Raw genomic sequence first — 19,024 nt, 5'->3', positions numbered from 1 at the left:
TTTAATCTGCAGTGAAGTGCTTTTAGATACAGAGAGAATAACACATGTTCTGGACTTTGATAACAATAATGCATCTTGAAGCAGTACATGAAGGAAAGTAGCCACAGCACACACATGCCTGCTCTTCTGTATGCAGAAACTATTCAGGTGTCCCAACACTAGCTGAAATGGTCACTTAGTTGTTAGCCAAAATTTACAGAAACTATTAAAAAATGCTTTCAGTACATGAAATATAGAAACAGCTTATCTTTAACAGCACCCACAGTGTTTTTACATTTGGTCACAACTTTAGCAGTGGTGACTTCCTTCTCCGTCTCCTATGCATTACCATCACTATTCTTATTTGCCAAGCAGTGTCCTCTGCAAGTTCTGTGACATTCTTGTAGGAAAATCAAGGAATTCTTATCTTACTCTACTGTGTGCCAGTATTTCCACTGAACAAAATTATTCTCCCAATGTGTTTTTATACTGCCTATCAGTACGTAAGTTAGAGAACATCAAGAGATGATTCTAGAGAATGTTCATATGCACAGCTGCTGCCTATATGACTGTCTCCCTTCTTCATGTGAGAATTTTTGTGTGAATTTCAGACAAGAAAAGAAGTTGGTGGTTAAATCAATTTAGCCAATCATTATCCTAGGATTTCAGATTCCTTAGGTGCTTCTGTGGGTCTTTATTGGGTACTTGGGAATTTGCAGTTCTTTGTAAAATTCAGCTGAGTCACATTGGTTATTTGGGTTTGATTGAAGATCAAACCCAAATAACCCAAGTTGAAGATTAGGATGCTGACATGGTTTAATAATAAGCCAGAAGGACCAGTGGATACTTACCCATGTCAGTTCCCTGTTGCCATTACCTGTATGGGGAAAAATGCTGGGGATTAGTGGAATGAAAGTAACCAGTCTGTAAAAACCCACAAGGCTCACTACATCATAATGTACTGCAGTGCTTTCTGGTTGTAACAGTTCTAGTATTAAAGCTCTGTCTCTGTATGTTAAATTCATGAGGCATTTGGAATTAATGTCCAACTTCCTGGGGTCATAAGGTTTGTACTTGCACACTGCTCATGAAAATCCACCCATTCATCTAACAGAGGCATGATGGAAGTACCCACAAGCTTATCAAACCTCTTCCAATTTATATCTATCTTAGAATAATGTCCTAACACATAGTACTTTTCTTATTGACTCATTGTTCTAAGTTTTCTTCCCAAACACCACCCTCAGATTCTTATTTACCTTTGACTTCTTAACTTGTGGAAGTTCACTCGTTTTATAGTGGCCTTCAGAGTTTCTTTGGATGGAAGTTATTTTAACTGAATTAATTTATTTTCTGTGTCATATTTTTTTATCATCAAAATATCCACTGTATTCAGTGCTTTTGTTTATACTCTTTCAGTTACCAATCTTTTGGGAATTAATTCCTCTGTGCTATCAATTTCTTTTGGAATTTTGCTGTAACAGGACAGATTTACCTACCTATAGTAAATTACATCTTCTGCAAATATCTTTTTCTAGAAAAGCAAGGCTTGTAACAAGAAACAATATAACTTATTAGTCAAGTGATGTAGTTGGGCAAAAAAAACCCAAAAAAAACAACCACAAAAGTTCTCTGGCTTATAAACTCTTCTTCACATCTAAAATTGAATCAACATACTCCAAGCAAAGTACAGAAATTGGTCTCAGTTCAATTTCATTATTGTTAATCACTGTGGCTGTCTGAGAGAAAAGGATAGTTAACAGCTGTGAAACTGAGGGAGCTGCTACTAAGGATAGAGGTGATAAGGTCTCTACTGCGTAGAGAGAGAAGGACAGATTGTTATCCCCTGTGGAGTTGTCAAGATTAGCAGAAGAGATAGTGTGAAGAAAATCATATAATGTGAGATAAAACAGGCTTCTTACTGAGCTCTTGATCTTATGAATTTTAGTATCCCGCAGAATAATAAGCACTATGTCCAGGCTCATCTTCTGAAGGTTTTCAGTACCTCAAGTGACCATTACTACTTTTAGATGGTGGAATGCTGATAAAAACAGATTCTTGATTTATAGCAATGTGACCTTTAAAACTATGTATTCTGACCTCTTTCACCAGCATTGAGGCTCTAGTGTCTATAAATAACTTCTTATATAAAAGCATACTGATGTGCATGCTACAGTTTGTCATACAGACCCCTACCACCTAATTCACTTCTTAGATAACAGAAGACATTCAAATCTGCAAGAAGGACAGCACAGTCTGTTGAATGAGAGATTTTAGGGGGGCAGATCTGGTGAATAAAATGGCCACATGTTTTTGGCCACTCAGCCAGAAATACCAAGTCTGGAAAGCCAAGATGCCTTTCAAAAGATTACTCTTTGTCACGACGTTATCTAGATCAGTCTATGTCTGTGACAGGGGGGCAGTAGGCCCGTGGGGCCCCAGACCCCCCCCCTCCCCCCCCCCCCCCCCCGCCCACACACACACACACATCAGAAAAATGGGAAGGGAAAAGGGGAAGGTGTAGGGAGATGGGAGTTGGGCTCAAGGAAACAAACAGAGCAGTGGCAATGATCCAAGAAAGAAAACTTATTTTACTAACTATGATATTGGAATGCAAGATGACACAATATAATACAATCTAATTGAAACTGAGGTTAATAAATCAAGTAAAATAAGAGAGAGAGAGGGAGAGAGAGAGAGAGAGAGGTTTCCGAAGAGCAAGAAGCCTACTTTGAAATTGAAGGCTCATGGCTTGGAAGCACACCCACACCCACTGCCAGGCAGTGAGAGAGCAAGCATCACTTCTGTGATGTATTTCCCTCTCCAGCAGTGAGGTCCTCTGGGGCGTGTAGTTCTTCTCTGTGCTCCACATATTATGATGTGGAGTACCAATAGCAAAAATTACAAAACTGTGACACTCATCATGAAGGATTCCCAAGAGCATCTGCCTGTCCAAATAGGTCAATATTTTCAGAGACCTAAACTGTAGGAAATTAGAATGGACAAGTTTATTTCAGTTCTATTTTATGTGAACATTATTGCTCAGATACTCTCAAAACATCAAGAAGCATTTCACATGCTGCATTTTATGCAGCTTAAAAGCACAGCACAATGAAGAACTACCTGTATCTCACCACAATGTCAATTTATTTTCTGTGCTATTATTTCAGGTGATTATGTAGTCATGACTATATACTTCGACTTAAGTAGAAGAATGGGATACTTCACTATTCAAACATACATTCCCTGTATATTAACTGTTGTTCTTTCCTGGGTGTCCTTTTGGATTAAAAAAGATGCCACACCAGCAAGAACAGCATTAGGTAAGTTGTTAATAATTCCTTTATCTGCTCTCTTCATGTAGTTTCCACACTGTCATTTGAAAATGTCAGCTTCCTTTCAAAAGGACTACAAGATATATGCTTTGTATTAATGCTACCATGTCTTGCAGACCCCGATCTATTTATCGATGAAGCCTTTTGTTTTCTGCCTTTAAAAGGGTAATTAAAAGTAAACTACCCTGGCCCTTTGGAATGACACTGTCACATATTTTGCATAATATTCTAGAACTAATGGCTCTCCCCTTGTTCTCACTATGATATTTCAGTGACATTTTTAAAGAATAAATTAATTGCACTGCTGGCTTCTTTTTCTTCTGAAAATCTTTCCCTACAGGAAATGATGTCCCATGTATATTAAAAAATGATGAGATATAATAACATTAGTTCATTCAAAGTGTTTTATGTTTGTGGGCTTGAAGTTAGGCCCCATTCTAGGTGTATAGTTATTTTTCACAGGTTGGGCTGAAAAAGATTTATCAGCAGGTCATTTGTGTCAAGAACATTGTGTACTATTTGGCACTGTGCTTTAGGATACACTGAGAAACTCTGACCATTTTTTCTTATGTCTATATGAAAACCTGCAGGTTTTGCAAGTGTCAAGGGCATAGAGCTGTATGACAGCAGACTTATAGCTATACAATCAGAACTGAAGGAAAAACATTTTGGTCCAGAGTGAGGTTGCCAGAGCTGCAAATGTCTAATTTATTCATTCAGGAATAATTTATACCATTCTAAGAAAAAGGGGAGGCTGTGTCATGTTTTACATGTCTGTTTTCCAGAGTAGGTGTTACCATTCCCAGCTATTCATTGCTTCGTCCTGATAGAGCTTTTCACATCTCTGTTTAATCAGTTGTGCCCTCTAAATTATTCCAACATAAAACAACAAGTTACTGAAAGCTGACTTGCTTGATTTTTTTGGACAGAAAACATTTTTTTGGACAGTAAACATTTGTAAAAGCAACTGAATTTCCTAGTTTGAGGTGGAAGCACTGCTGCAAGGAAGAGCTAGGACAAAGGCTACAGATGGGCTGAGTTTTCCATATGACTGCATGAAGGCAACAGGCATGGGGTTTTTGAGGCCTTCTAAGAAACAGTCGGCCTTTATTCAAACCACAGGATAGGAAAGGCCATTTTCATAAACCTTTACTTCCCTAAACTTCTGATCAAGTATTTCTCATCCCATTCCACCCAAATAAGTAAGCATTTACCAGAAATGGTTGTTACTTTTTGTGCAAATTCATTTCTGTCTGCTCTCTTCCAAACACCAAAACACAGGTGCCGTACTTGATCTCAGGAGGAAGACAACTTGTTCGACAGTGCAGCCTTTATATATTACTTCAAAATGACTCGTCCTGTTTCTCTCTGTCCCTCTCCTGCATTAATAATTCTGGGAAGCCACCAGTTTTAAGAGTACTCTAGTTTCCTGCCTATACCCCCTGATGGATCTGAGGGAAATAATAAAAAGGAGATTCTAGAGAGATTTTGAAGCCCATTCACTTTGAATGAGATTTTAGCTGCAAAGTCACTTGAACTCTTCCAGAATTTTGATCCCCCTTTCTAAGTCCTTAACTTACACATAAAGTGTGTTATCATCTGTTCAAGGTGTACTAACACCAGGTATGAAAGCCATCTTCCTAAAACATGTGTTTCAGTAGCTTATTAACCTTCTGCTCAATGACAGAATAATTATATTATCAAAAATACTCTCTAAGAATGATTCCCTCATGAGCCACAGCTTTATCTAAGCAAGAAAACTGTATGCTAACCACTACCTGATCTCTATCGGCATCTTTCTAGGGAGTGGTTGTGTCAGCTTAAAATCTTACTGATGGACGAGGAACATCTTTTAAGCCAAGGGCTGCTCAGAGGATGGTAGCAGGATCAGAAGTAAGGAAAACCTAAATGAACATAATAGGACAAGTACAAGCAGACAACACTAGGTCACATTTTACAAATAATTCTGTATTAAAATCCTTTTTGCTTGAGGTCATCTCGAGACTGAAATCTGCAAGGTTTGCTACAGTAGTTCATAAAACTAACAAAAGTAGCCATGTAGCATCTTGTGGGTCCAGCTAACATTTTCTGAGAAAGGAATATTCAGTCCTCATTTCATTTGTGTGAGTGCCAGAGTGCTCTTGCAACACGACAGACCCTAAGAGTTATTCTGTGAACCCTTCTACCTCCAAGGCAGTGTGAAGGTAGACTAAAAGGTGTCTAACAGTTTGCATTACTAATTTTCTGGAGGTAGACTTCATACCCTATCCCTGAGGGTAGTTCTCCACACCACACAGTTCAGATTTAAATTAATTAAAATCAAAAGTAGGGTTATGATCATAACAGTGTGGCTCTCCCTGCCTCACCCCCATTACCAGCATGAAGTTCAGAGAAAAAATGTATTCTTACATTAAGGTTGTGAATTTGAAGTAAGACCGTGAAAGTGAGATATTCCAAGGCTGTATCCAGTGGCTGTGATTGCTACCTCATTAAACTCTGATAGAAAATTAAAATAAAATTTTCTTATAAGTAAAGTCAAGTGACTAGAAAATAATATGAATGTGGGTCACCTCTTTTTGGATATGATCAGAGACCTGTTATTCCCAAATTGCAAATGGCCTCTTGACTCTCGGGATGCAGTAAGCAAATGTTCCCAGCTTACTGCCTGTATAACAGAAGCTATAAATCTGTCTGAGCAACACACTTGCACATTTTGAAAGTGGCACATGGTAAAATCTGAGTAATACAGCCAAAGGCAAGCTACTGAAATTATCCTGTTAATTAGCTGAAATGAATTGCGGACTCAGTGCACCAAAACTGCCCTGAGTATGACTGCATTAATGTGAAGAACTAGCATCAGGGAAACATTTCACTTTCTGAAGTTAATGAGTAATTTTCTAACCTGATGGCAACTACTCAGGGTCACATGAAGGATGGGTTTTACTCCTTTCTGAATAACTATAAGTAGTAGGTAATTTTTGTTCTGGAGAACTAAATGCAGACAGGAGTATTTGGCTGGGGGAAAAAAATGGGACCATAAACAACACCATCTAAAGGCGTCTAAGTGCTCTTTAAAAACTTGGCATCACAACCCATTTTTAACACACTCTTTGAGGGACTGAGGCCAACAGTGTTAGTGTGATTCACCCCAGAGCACCTTAAGAGTCAGTGGGACAATGGAAATAGAATTCAGCTGTTGGATGAGAACTGTGTTTTGCGATCTCCAGTTATACTCTTCTCCATTCAGAGGGGAAAGGATAGCTCTCTGCTGTTTTTACCTGTTCCTGGTAATCAAAATGATCTTCTCCCAGTGTTCACAATCAAGAAGAGCCAGCAAGCATCTGAAGAAAAGTTATGATCTGAAAAATAAGTGGTTCTTTTTCTTGAGGATGAAGGGAATTAAGTTAAACCAAAGCTTTCATCTGAGCTCCCCCCTGCTTTTTATAAGTATGGTTATAATATATAATACGAAGAGGCAGTTATTATACAGCGATTTCACATGGTAGCTTAAAAAAATGTAGTCGGTATCAAGGCCAGTGATGCTTTGGTATAAAAGAAGTTAGAGATTATGTTTAATAAAAATGATCATTGCTCTCCTTGTCATTTTGTCTTAAGTTCATTCCCTAGAATAATAAAGCAAGTGCTCAAAACAGGTACTGGACCAGAAAGGTGAAGAAATGAAGTTTATAAACAAGTGATATCTTGGGTAAATCAATACACCTTTTCCTACAAGAAAATAAGAAAAATTGAGCCTCCCTGACCAAATAGTTTCTAATGCTCATGTTATTTCACTTGACGTGTCACTGCACAGTAAGCACCTTTCAGGCAACTGTTACGTTAAATAACTGTTTACACCACTGATCTAAAGGTTAAAGTGTTCTCATGCATTTTGTATACCTACACTGATCTACTGGAAAATCCTTTTTGATTTATCAAATATCCATACTATCTTTGGTGTGAAGTTTGCAAAGAGAATATAAATGTCACAAAAGTGGTATTTATACACAAGCATGTTTTCCTTCTCACACTTATCTACCAGAAAGTTTTGAAGCCAGGTTACTTCAAAGCTGTTCCTGGCTGGTGTTAGAATTCTGTTGAAATAGTTCCAAAGCACTGAAAATTTCAGTAACAGATTCAATGCTCACTTCACAGTACTGATGTCTCCTTAGTGAGAGACTTAACAATTTCATCTGTCAAAGCTTATTGCATTTAAAACCACTCACCAAACTGAGTTTTCTTAACATGATAGATAAAATGAACTAAGGGTAAGGAATCTAGATATTCTCTTTGGCAGTGGTGGGTTTTCATTTTATTCGTATGTAAATATCAACACATTCTGACTTACAGTTGCATAGGAATATAAAACTATATTGTCTTGTACACTTCTTTCTCTTTGCTCTCTGCATGTGTCCTCATAGGACTCATCTTAATATTTCAAAACTTGTGTCAATGTGTCAGGTATGAAGTTGAAACACTAGAGTGAATTTTTATTTTTTTTAAAGCTCATTCTTTGTCTAAGGTCTGAGCTGGAATCCAAGTCTAATCCTCAGCCTAAATGAAGAATGATTCTTTTATAATGGTCTTCATATTATGAAAATATTTTATATTAATAGTGGAAGTAAAAATCTGTTTGTTTTACCTTTGAAGGTTTCCAGCTCTCTGGACCCCTCTTGTAGGTCATGCTCTTGACATAATTTCAAATGTGACACATAATCTGGAAACTGTGATGGTTTGTGATATTCTCAGATTTTCTGTCCCCTGAGGTTTTATATTTTGATAGCAAAATGTGGTTCATTATCAAAACAATTGGGACTGGATGCTGTTAGTTTCTTTAAAAAAATATATAAAATAATAAAATAAAATAAAATAAAATAAAATAAAATAAAATAAAATAAAATAAAATAAAATAAAATAAAATAAAATAAAATAAAAATAGTAATAAAAATAAAAAGTGACTCCCAAGACCTGAAACATTGTCATACTGGAAAAAAAAAAAAAGAATTTATAGCTAACAAGGACCAAATCAAGGCTAGTGAGCCAACACTTATTGCAAGTGGAAATCTTTGCATTTGACTGCTGTGATGAATGCATAGGGTTTGTGTCTGGAGCTTTTAAAAGGTTCATTAGCTACAAAGCTGTTGTTGAGTGGTCTGGAGATGTTACTGGATCATGGCAGCCACCTACAGTTGACAAAAAAAAAAAAAAAATTCTGTATTATCTTTTAGATGTTGAAGATATGTACAGAGTCTAAAAGCATCTCTATGCTGAAGTTCAGAAATGTAATTGCAGTTCATATGTAGACTAGCATTAGCAGCAGTAGAAAATTAGCAAAAATCACAAAACCTGAGAAAAATCTGCAAAGCATTCATTCATTCTGGGATAACTCTTTTTTTTACTGTTTGTGTTGTTGAATATGTGGTTAGATGAATCAGCTAGCTTAAAGTTTGCATGTACTACAGTGGCTGCTCTGGGTTCCAGCGCAAGACAGTGCAAATACTGAGGTGACACACATTGGATATGGTTGTTTCCCATGGAAGAAAGATTTTCCACATTTCCCATTTTTCTACCGTGGTGCTTTCATCTTGATTATTGTGTTGTGGCTTTTTTTATTTTTTTTTTCAGCAACAGTTTTTTATTGTTCTTTCTATTTGCTATTTGTTGTAAAAGGAAATCCAGGCCCACGCAATAATCAGCATTTTGGCTTTTCCAGAGACTTACTTATGGTTTGAATGAAGCAGATTATTCTTGTGAATTGCTGTAGTTTCAAGTGCTAAAAATCAGAGGTAGGCATGCTTTACCAAAGAGAAAGTAGTCAAAGTAATCCACTGATACTTTTTGCTCTCCACAGTGCCATTTGTGGGAAGTAATTTTACTATAAGGCATAATTTAAATTATCCCCTGCCATTTCAAACACTATGTACCATTGCAAAATACCACTTTAACTATAAAAAGAAAGATTACCTTACAAGTATGTTTTTAGAGCAGGCTCCCTTTTGAGATTTATTTGAGTTAGATCTTTTCTTTCCATGTCACTGAGAAGTTTTAGTTTTTCCTATGTGAAGACTTGTGGTTCATAAGAAATGATTAAAAACATCAGTCCAAAATGGGAATGAGAAGCCATCTGTTGCTGAGGAATTAACATGAATGATATAAATTACCAAACAGCCAAATAACTGACACCCCATAGACTTCATTCTAATACTGATTTTATTGTTTCAGGATATTTCAATCTAAGAAATTCCAATTATATTTGTTATTACTATATCAGTCTAAGGTGTCATGCTTCGTACAAATTGAAAAAGTTGTTTCCATTAAGGTTGCATCTGAAGTTTGTGTGAGAATCTGTTTTCCTTTACCCAGAAAGAAGACAGCATTGGAGCATGCCCAAGGAAGCAGGAGCATGAAAAAATATTTTCAATATTCATAATCAGCAGCAAAAGTTCTTTTATTTTCTTTTTTCTCTTTTTTTATTTTGAGCACAAGATTTTTCACAAGAGGAGTATTGCTGTGAAAAACACCATGTTTTCATTTATGTTTTCTAGGGGGTTTTGCTTTGTTTGTTTGTACTAATGGTTCTGGGTTCTATGTCTGTTGGACTTTCTTTTATTTTTCTTTAAAAAGTATAAGGAGATGAGGAAAAGTATAGTGAGGGACATGGGAGCTTCTGCATTGCAAAGACAAATATGAACAGCTGAGGAAAGCTTTGCTTACTAAATACTTCTTGCTCTACAGTTATTTTTCATTATTATTATACTACCAGACAAAACTAATTTCTTTTGAATATTTGTGTATACTTTGGCCTTCTGTTGTGTGTATTGTTTTCCAAAGCTTCCTTTAAGCCTACAGAAATGGTATTGCATAAAAGTAAATCCAGTTTTTCTCTTCAGGGATCACTACAGTACTGACCATGACAACTTTGAGCACCATTGCAAGAAAATCATTACCCCGTGTCTCCTATGTCACCGCTATGGATTTGTTTGTGACTGTATGCTTTCTATTTGTATTTGCTGCTCTGATGGAGTATGCAACCCTCAACTACTACTCTAGTTGCAGGAAACCAAACTGTACTAAGAAGAAAAAGTCGGTAAGACAGGAGTGTTTTATTGTCAAGACTGTGGCTCAGAGGGTCGAGGGTCATTCAGTAACATCCTGTAATCTCATTATACTCCACTCCTCCTAGCATTTCCCACTTCATGATATTACTTATCCTGGAAGCTGGAGGAAATTATCTGGATTTCCGTACTTAACAGAAAGAACCTGCTGACCATGAAGCAGCAGCTCTGCCCATACATCCTTTCCCCCCTTGTTACCTTCTAGTAGTCATAAAGGGCTTCACTGAAACAGGTATCAGGTATTGCTTGTTATGCAATCATATGTACATTACTGTATATTAAAATCCATCTGCTATGTTGTGTCTTAACAGGTCTAGGAATATTTATGAACTTTAAAAATGGGATTTTGTTCATGTTGGGATCAATCACTTATTTTCAGCCCTGTGCTCAAATGTTCCTACATACAAGAACAAAGGAGGGTACTTACAAAATCTTTGTAAAAAAGTTGCATTTTTGGACAAAAAGTCCTTTGCAATAATGATACACCAGCTCTTTACATGTGATCATTTAAAACAGCAATACAGAGTAAAATAAGAAAACTATAAAGCAGGAAACTAAAGAAAGAAATGTGAATACAGAGAATAATCAGTCAGAAAGTAGAAGTGGATTGAAACAAGCTATAGAAAGTGACTGAATGAAGAAATAACAGAAGAAAAGGTTGAAATAATATGGAATTAGAGAAAACATGGTAACTTAGTTAATGAAAATTCCATTAAACCTCTAACATATTTGTAAAAAAAGCATTACATGAGAAAGCAGGAGAGTATTACCAAAAGAAATTTATAGAACAATCAAAGTGAACTTGCTAATGATCAAACTAAAATTGCTATCCTATATATAGCGAGATTGAATAAAAGAGTCATTAGGATAAAGAAACTTAGGAAAACACGCAACACTGATGGTACCTAAGTTAACTCATGAAGAAATCCTTAATTAACTACTGTTTGCTAAATTTAAAAAAAAAATAAATAAAAAAATTAAAAGGTTTGAATAAAGAATTAAAGTGGATGGAAACTAAGTGCATGTTCTCCTGAGATTCCATGCAGTTTATTTGTTTGCAGAATATTTCATTAAATAATTTGAAGGCGTGATATGAAGAGTTTTAGGGCAAAAATGCATTTAAAGATTTGTTTTAAGAAATGGTATTTAGTATTAGGTGCATATGAAATGAAACTTATATTTCCTTCTGAATAGTTCTTTTCTTGTCTCTATTTAAGCTACCTGATGTCAGTTTTGGTCATGTGATGGTAAGTACATAGTTCTGTGACAGCAATGGCAGCTTGAATGTATGGTTGACATTTATTTGCAATAATTCCTGAGAAAGTTGTAATGCTGTGTTATACTTTACCCTGACTTCTCTATAAATACTGCTTTTGCTTTTTTGTTAAAAGGTCAGTTTGTTTTTGACTGTGGTAGAGGAACATACCTGCCTCTTTCTATAAGGACTTATCAAATTATTTGGGAGAGGGAAGTGTCAAGTGTAAATAAGAATTCTGTTCCTCTGCTTTACCTAATACTGCACTTTTTCATTACATTTTGGTAAAAATTAATAAGCACAAGTCCAACAAAACTGTATATGCAGTTTTAGTTAATGAGTTTTGTGGAAAATAATTTGTTTGAGTATATCTAAAATCTTTAGCAAACTTTAGGATGGATTTTCAAATACTTTGGGTTTAAAAGTTTAATCTAGTTAGGAGTGTATTAGAACCATATCTAAAAATAGAATTAATTATATTCTTCAAATTTCCAGATGACTATTTGATTAAGCACAGCTGTAATAAAGTTTAAATAGAGCACCCAACTGAAATCTAAAACTGCAATACATATCATAATATGCATGTATGTAAAGGGCACAGAACATCAGTTTAGCAGAATGGTCTGCTTCCCGCTATCTGATGCAAACACAAACAAGGATAGAACTTAACTATTTCATATTTCTTGATTTTTATGTGCTGAAGTGTATTTGTTTTTTATTGTCTCTTTAGCAGCTTTTCTGCTTTTCTCTGTATGTGTTTGAGCAGCTAATTTTTCCGGTAATGAGGAATTCAAAGCTAAATACAATATCACGGTCCAGTCTCACCAGTACCGAGTACACAGGGACATTCTCCTGACCAGACTATTTGTGATGCAGGCCAGAATGCTGTTGGCCTTCTTGGCTACCTGGTCCACTGCTGGCTCATGTTCAGCCAGCTGTCAAACAGCATTTTAAAATCCTGTTTTGAAGTCATGGCTATTTGTTGCAAACGATATCTGTTGTTATAAATCATGGTAAGTTTAAGAGGTAGTGAATGCAGCTTATTTGACTTTGCACTCCACAGCCTTTCTGGAAATTCATCTGATAAGGCACCCTTCGATGGAAAGAAAAGATCATCCCTGAATCTAGAATTCCAGTAGTACTGACATCTAATTCCCAGCTCATATTTCATGTCTCGTGATTTCTCATATGATTGTAAATTGTGCATCATCCGTAAGAGTTTATCACATTGTCTGTTTCTTTTTCTCCCTTCAGAATTATTCTGTACTTGATATGAGACCACCAACTACAGTCATCACATTGAACAATGCCATGTATTGGCAAGAATTTGAAGAGGCATGTGTCTATGAATGTCTGGATGGGAAAGACTGCCAGAGTTTTTTCTGTTGTTATGAAGAATGTAAATCAGGCTCATGGAGGAGAGGACGGATTCACATAGACATCTTAGAACTGGACTCTTACTCTAGGGTCTTTTTTCCTACATCCTTCCTGCTCTTTAACCTGGTCTACTGGGTTGGATACCTCTATCTTTAAAAGTTGCCTGTAGTGGTGAAGACTGCTGTGTTTTCACACTGAGGAAAGATGGTGAAAGTGCAGCAAAAGTGAAGGACATGGTCAGTTTCATCCCAAATTATAAAGGCCACATTAACCTTCACCATCACAGAGTGTGATGAAGAATTTTAATTGCCTAAAAAAGAAAAAAAATGGAAGAATTATCTCCTTACTGCTATTCATTTTAAGGGAAAGATTCTTAAAAATTCAGCTGAATTTGTAGTGTAAGCAATGTTTATGAATAATTATTGTATATTAGAATTCTTATTATTCTCCCTTGACTTAGAAGCTATACACAGTTCAGTCAAAGGTTAAGTATGTCATTTTTGTTCTTCATTCCCATAGTTTCTTCAAAATGCTGCCATATCCCTGAGGCTCAGAGCAACACAGAGTGGCACTAGCAAATATGCTAAAGCCAATGAAACTACTCATTTGTATTTAAACTGACTTGAGTTCTGGGAAATATTTTCTTGATGACCTCCTTACAATAGAGAAACCATCAAAAGGCGGTAACATATGTCTCTGGTGAGATCAAAATAGAGAAGTTACTTTCTGCAAAGGTCTGGGAATCGTAGAATTAGCTGCTTACTTACATGAATTTGTTTTAATTTGAGGTGAAAATATCACAAATATTTTGATATAAATAAAAGACTTGCCTATCTCTGAGGCAGCTGAAGGCATAACTTCTACAGTTTTTCAAGTTTTTAACTGTCTTTTTTATGTCTGGTTAAACACAGGATGGTCATTGATTTCTAAAGTACTTCTACTTGAAGCAGGACAAGATCCTTCTTGTTTATGTCATTGTAGCAGATCACAGTTGATAGGTCATGAGCGAAAATCGCTATAATAGCACTGGTAATGCATCACTTTCTTCAGATTGAAGTGTACTAAAAAGTGCCCTCATTCTAATGCATTCTTATTTTTCTCTCATTATTATTTTATAAAACTAAAAAACTGAAAAAAAAAAAAAAAAAAAAAAGAGTTGCCAAAGGACATTTTTATTTTTTCCATAAAGTTAAATATTGCAGACCTGGATCTGACCTGAAGATTGAATACTTTTTTGAAAATTTAACTGTTGCCCTTGGATCAAAGGTGGAGTAGTTGCCATATGTAGCAGAGGTTGAAAGGATTCTTCCTGAACTACCAACTAGATTTTAGTCTAGAAACTTTGCATTCTTCAACCTTCTGATCATTAAATTCTTAAAATGCACATTTTTTACAAAAAAAAAAAGAATATTGTTTTTTGTTGTCAAACTGAATTGCTTCTTTTACAGGCTGTCTCAATAATTGTTTTTAAACAAAGAAAACATTTAAAAATCAGTAAAAAGGACTTTCAATGGCAAATAGTTACAAATGGTTAATGATAAAATATACCTAAAAATTAAATTGTTTTTTTCTCTTTTGAAAGACTTGATTTTTTTTTTCTCACCTCAAAAGAAAAAAAAGAAAAAAAAAAAAAAAAGAGAAGCAGATTTGATTGAAAAGCTTTTCATTTTCTCCTTTGAAGGAAAACAGAAATGCTGTCATGTTCTTTGGAACATCAGTGCCTGTCAGTGCTGTTTCCTTATGTTTCCAGTGAATTTTAGTGGAGAAAAAAATAATACTAATAAGAAAGATAAATGTGTTTTATCTTCTGTTTTTCATTTGTACAAAAAATCAGAAACTAGAGATGGGTTTAGATGGGGGAAGGGAAACACTTCTCCAAAGACTGAAAGCAAGAGAAGAAAAGAGAAGAAATATTTGTGGGAATTATCAAAACCTTACTCTATGAAACATCTGATCACCTGATTTCAAAATACATCTTGAATCTTTTGATAACTGTCAGTAGCAAATTACTCTGTAAACCTATTAACCTGTAATCCTCTGTGCCCTGCATTTTAAGCGTGGCTTTCATTGAAGGAGAGTTACATTTTCAGTAGTGCTAGGAGGCAATTAAACTGAATTTGTATATCCTGGTCTTTAATTACAATGTAATCAATGACAGCAACCTTTGGTTGTATTTTACAAGAATACCTGGAGTACCTCAAGCCAAAATATGAGTATGGAAACACTTATCCTTTGGGGACCAGATCCTGCAAAACCTCTCCACAGTCATTTTGTTTTGGTGGGAGTGTTTAGACAGATGAGATGTGTGAAGGTAGGTTCCACCATTAAGTCTTCGATAGATTAAGTGAGGTTTATTTATTTAGTTTGTTAGTTAGTTGTATATCTGAGTGACTGTCCCAGGAGTAAGTGTAGAAGGATATGTTCTCATTTTTTTTTTGTACTTCTGCTCAAATCTATCATCTGCTCCACCTAAAGGAACACAGTCCTGTCAAAACCTTAGTTGAAGGACTAAGGCTTAGTCCATTTATATTGCCTCCACTTTCTGACCGCTTTCATAAGCAGAACTTGAAAGCTTATCACTCCACTTTTTTCAATACACCAACCCAAGAAAGTCTCTACTGCCACTTTTGGTTTCCACTGCTACACTGGCAGCAAAAGACATCTTCTACTTTGTAATATATTTTCCTCCATGGTTAAGTTAAATAAACAAATAAATAAATAAAATGATTGTTGGATGTAAGCTGGCAGGTTCCAGAATACGTCAGCTTACTCCTTGCTTGATCTACTCTCTCTGCTTTACTGCTTTGTGCTTTGACAGCCACTGAGAAAAGATTAGTTTTCTAGGTTCTGCATCATTCAAAATACAATTATTCTAGATGTCTAGATAATGTAGTCTGCATACATCTGTGTGCCATGCCCTTCTGTAATAGTAAGGAATACCCTCATTAACCTCCAGATATTCTTTTGCTTCCTTTGCAAATTGAAAAAGATTATCACTTCTGTGCACTATCCCATGGGAAATATAAAAAATACCTTTTAGCCTTTTAGAATGTTTTCTTATAAGATGACTTCATATTCAAGACTTGCATTTATTCGGATGCTTCTTTTTTGTTATTTAGTTCTTTTCACTCTTCTATGGTGGGGAAGGGAACTTGTTTAGGTAGTATGTAAAACCACACTACATTCTTTCCTTTTTGAAGTTACAGAAAAGATTGTGAGGTTTTTTTAATCTTGTCTCACTGTGTGAAAACCAGCTTTTCCCAGGAAGGTGAGTAGAAGTAAAATCAAGCCCTTTATTTCTCTCCTTTCAATCAAAAGTTGATTGACATTCATTTCCTGCATTAAAAGCTGCATTTTCAAGTCAAATGAGAATATATAAAATAAGTGTTCTTCTTAACTCAGTTTTATCTGTTTTGGCCAGGATGTCTACCATGCTGAAATCACCTTCTTTTACAGATATTCTGACAGGAATAATCATATAACAACTATCAGACTGCTTATGCTGTCCCTGTGTCCAGCAGTACTGTGGAACTGAAGTACTGAATACAATTTTAGCATAACTTTCTAATCAAGAACTACAGCTGTAGATTAAAACACATTAAGCTCTTAATCAAACTAATGTTCTCTTTCAGAAGCTCCTTCCTTCCATCATGAACACTTGCTTGTATGTTGGGTCAATAAAAATGATTAAAACTACAGCTGGAGGAGTCCTAAAGTCCAGGAATGTCCATAAATAGCAAAGGAAAAACATGAGGAAGAGATTGCTTTTCATTGCTGTGCAGTCATCTATCCCACTCCTCTTATTCAGCTCTTTACACCACCTGCCACTGAGTAATTCCAAATCATCCACCTGGTAGACTGCAATATTCATCAGCTAGAACCATAGTGACACAATGAGCCTCTAGGTGATCATATTTATGGTAGTGGAAGCATCTTACCACACATCTCAGATAACTATCTCAAACACTTCTACAGCTCTAACATGATTCAAAGCCTAAATTCTCCTGTTGCTGCAAGAATTTATCACATTTCACCTTTCCCAATCCCTTCATGATCTAGGGAAGTATCTAGGAAGACCACCTTTTTACCTTCAAATGCAAGATGGCATTGGAAAGAATGTAGTCGCTGTATTGCTGGCTGGGAGAAATTAAGTTTGTAAATGTTTTAACACAATTTTTTTTTTTAAACTTCACAGTCTGGACAGTTGCTGTTGTCTTCTAAACTGTTAAATAAAGTACTCACTGCAACTCATAGAGGCCGTCCATAATTCACAGTGCTTTTCCCAATGGCTGCTCTTTCTGGATCTCTCTACAGCACAAAGAAAAGGCAAGCTGCTTCTGATGATCTCAGCTACTTACTCAAGTGCTTTTTTCAAGATATATCGTTCTCCTTGCTTACAGTGAAATCTCTGTGCCTCTCACATCAGTGCCTTTAGTATTTCTCAGTTATGAAGTATGTACTATTCCTGGCTTGTGAAACAGAAAGAGAGACAGTGACCTTACTGGAGCTCTTCCTGAGCAACATTAACTGGTGTGACCATTGTTCTAGATGCCATCAACTTACACACTGAGTATCTGGCTGATATATTTTATATTTCTTAAGCAATCTGTAGGTTTCTTGATTCCTAAGTAGCAAGTGAACAACAATTTAACAAAAAAAATCCTTCATTCTTCAGTCAACAACTTCAATCCACCTTACTGGTGCTGAGCATAAGCTCAGGGTTGATGTTCAATTCATCTAGGTCACTTCTCAGATGGCTGTCTAAAAAATGCAAAAACCAAAGCATCCACTGGAGAGGTATTTCCTGGCTAAAGGTGAAGATGTTGTTTGTTTGTTTGTTTGTTGGCTTCCCTCTCTTTTTTTTCTCGTTTTTTTTCCTTTGTTTCTTTTTATTAATGGTTTATTTTCCTTCCTTCCTTCCTTCCTTCCTTCCTTCCTTCCTTCCTTCCTTCCTTCCTTCCTTCCTTCCTTCCTTCCTTCCTTCCTTCCTTCCTTCCTTCCTTCCTTCCTTCCTTCCTTCCTTCCTTCCTTCCTTCCTTCCTTCCTTCCTTCCTTCCTTCCTTCCTTCCTTCCTTCCTTCCTTCCTTCCTTCCTTCCTTCCTTCCTTCCTTCCTTCCTTCCTTCCTTCCTTCCTTCCTTCCTTCCTTCCTTCCTTCCTTCCTCCCTCCCTCCCTCTCTCCCTCTCTCCCTCCCTTCTCTCCCTTCTCTCCCTCCTCCCCCTTCTCTCCCTTCTCTCCCTTCTCTCCCTTCTCTCCCTTCTCTCCCTTCTCTCCCTTCTCTCCCTTCTCTCCCTTCTCTCCCTTCTCTCCCTTCTCTCCCTTCTCTCCCTTCTCTCCCTTCTCTCCCTTCTCTCCCTTCTCTCCCTTCTCTCCCTTCTCTCCCTTCTCTCCCTTCTCTCCCTTCTCTCCTCTCCTCTCCTCTCCTCTCCTCTCCTCTCCTCTCCTCTCCTCTCCTCTCCTCTCCTCTCCTCTCCTCTCCTCTCCTCTCCTCTCCTCTCCTCTCCTCTCCTCTCCTCTCCTCTCCTCTCCTCTCCTCTCCTCTCCTCTCCTCTCCTCTCCTCTCCTCTCCTCTCCTCTTCTTTGTCACCAACAAACTCAAAATTGGCAAAATTCCTTTGTTACTGAGTCCAGGAGCTGCAAACTATTGTTTCAGGCATCTCCACACTTTGCTTTTGGTTATCCTTATATACCAATAATGGAGGCCAGAGAAGATGTGAGGAGAGAACCAGCTGCCTAAGACACAAACCTGCCCCCAGCTAATACTGTGCAAATATAGTGATATTTGTCAATAGATGTGAGAGAACTCAGCACAATTCTCATGCTAATTTTCTATTTGTAGAGTTAATTTTTTGTTTTCTGCCAACAAATTAAACAATTATTATGCATTTCTAGATTTAATGCTGCTGAAGAAAAACAAACATCAAACTGAAGTGTTTTTAAGGAGCTATAGCCATGGCCTGGCATTGG

General features: G+C 36.6%; 1 protein-coding gene across 6 annotated transcripts in view; it reads left to right on the top strand.

The window, feature by feature from the left end:
* GABRG3 (gamma-aminobutyric acid type A receptor subunit gamma3) overlaps positions 1-14,846 on the top strand; it is a 287,168-nt gene extending 272,322 nt beyond the window's left edge. For 2 of the 6 annotated variants that reach the window (XM_085532634.1, XM_032441558.2), the window contains exons 7-10: positions 3,150-3,302; positions 10,202-10,398; positions 11,644-11,673; positions 12,936-14,846. In XM_085532634.1, coding sequence (XP_085388760.1) covers positions 3,150-3,302; positions 10,202-10,398; positions 11,644-11,673; positions 12,936-13,214 — 659 coding nt within the window. In that variant the 3' untranslated portion in view covers positions 13,215-14,846. The remainder of the gene's footprint in view (positions 1-3,149; positions 3,303-10,201; positions 10,399-11,643; positions 11,674-12,935) is intronic. The other 4 variants (XM_085532637.1, XM_032441559.2, XM_085532645.1 and 1 more) reach the window with 2 other exon arrangements.
* The last annotated feature ends 4,178 nt before the right edge of the window (positions 14,847-19,024 follow it).

The sequence above is a fragment of the Coturnix japonica genome, chromosome 1 (assembly GCF_054131305.1).
Source record: "Coturnix japonica strain WE chromosome 1, WE-NBRP24, whole genome shotgun sequence".
NCBI lineage: Eukaryota > Metazoa > Chordata > Aves > Galliformes > Phasianidae > Coturnix > Coturnix japonica.
Note: the sequence above shows the minus strand (reverse complement) of the source record. Positions and strands in the feature narration are given on the sequence as shown.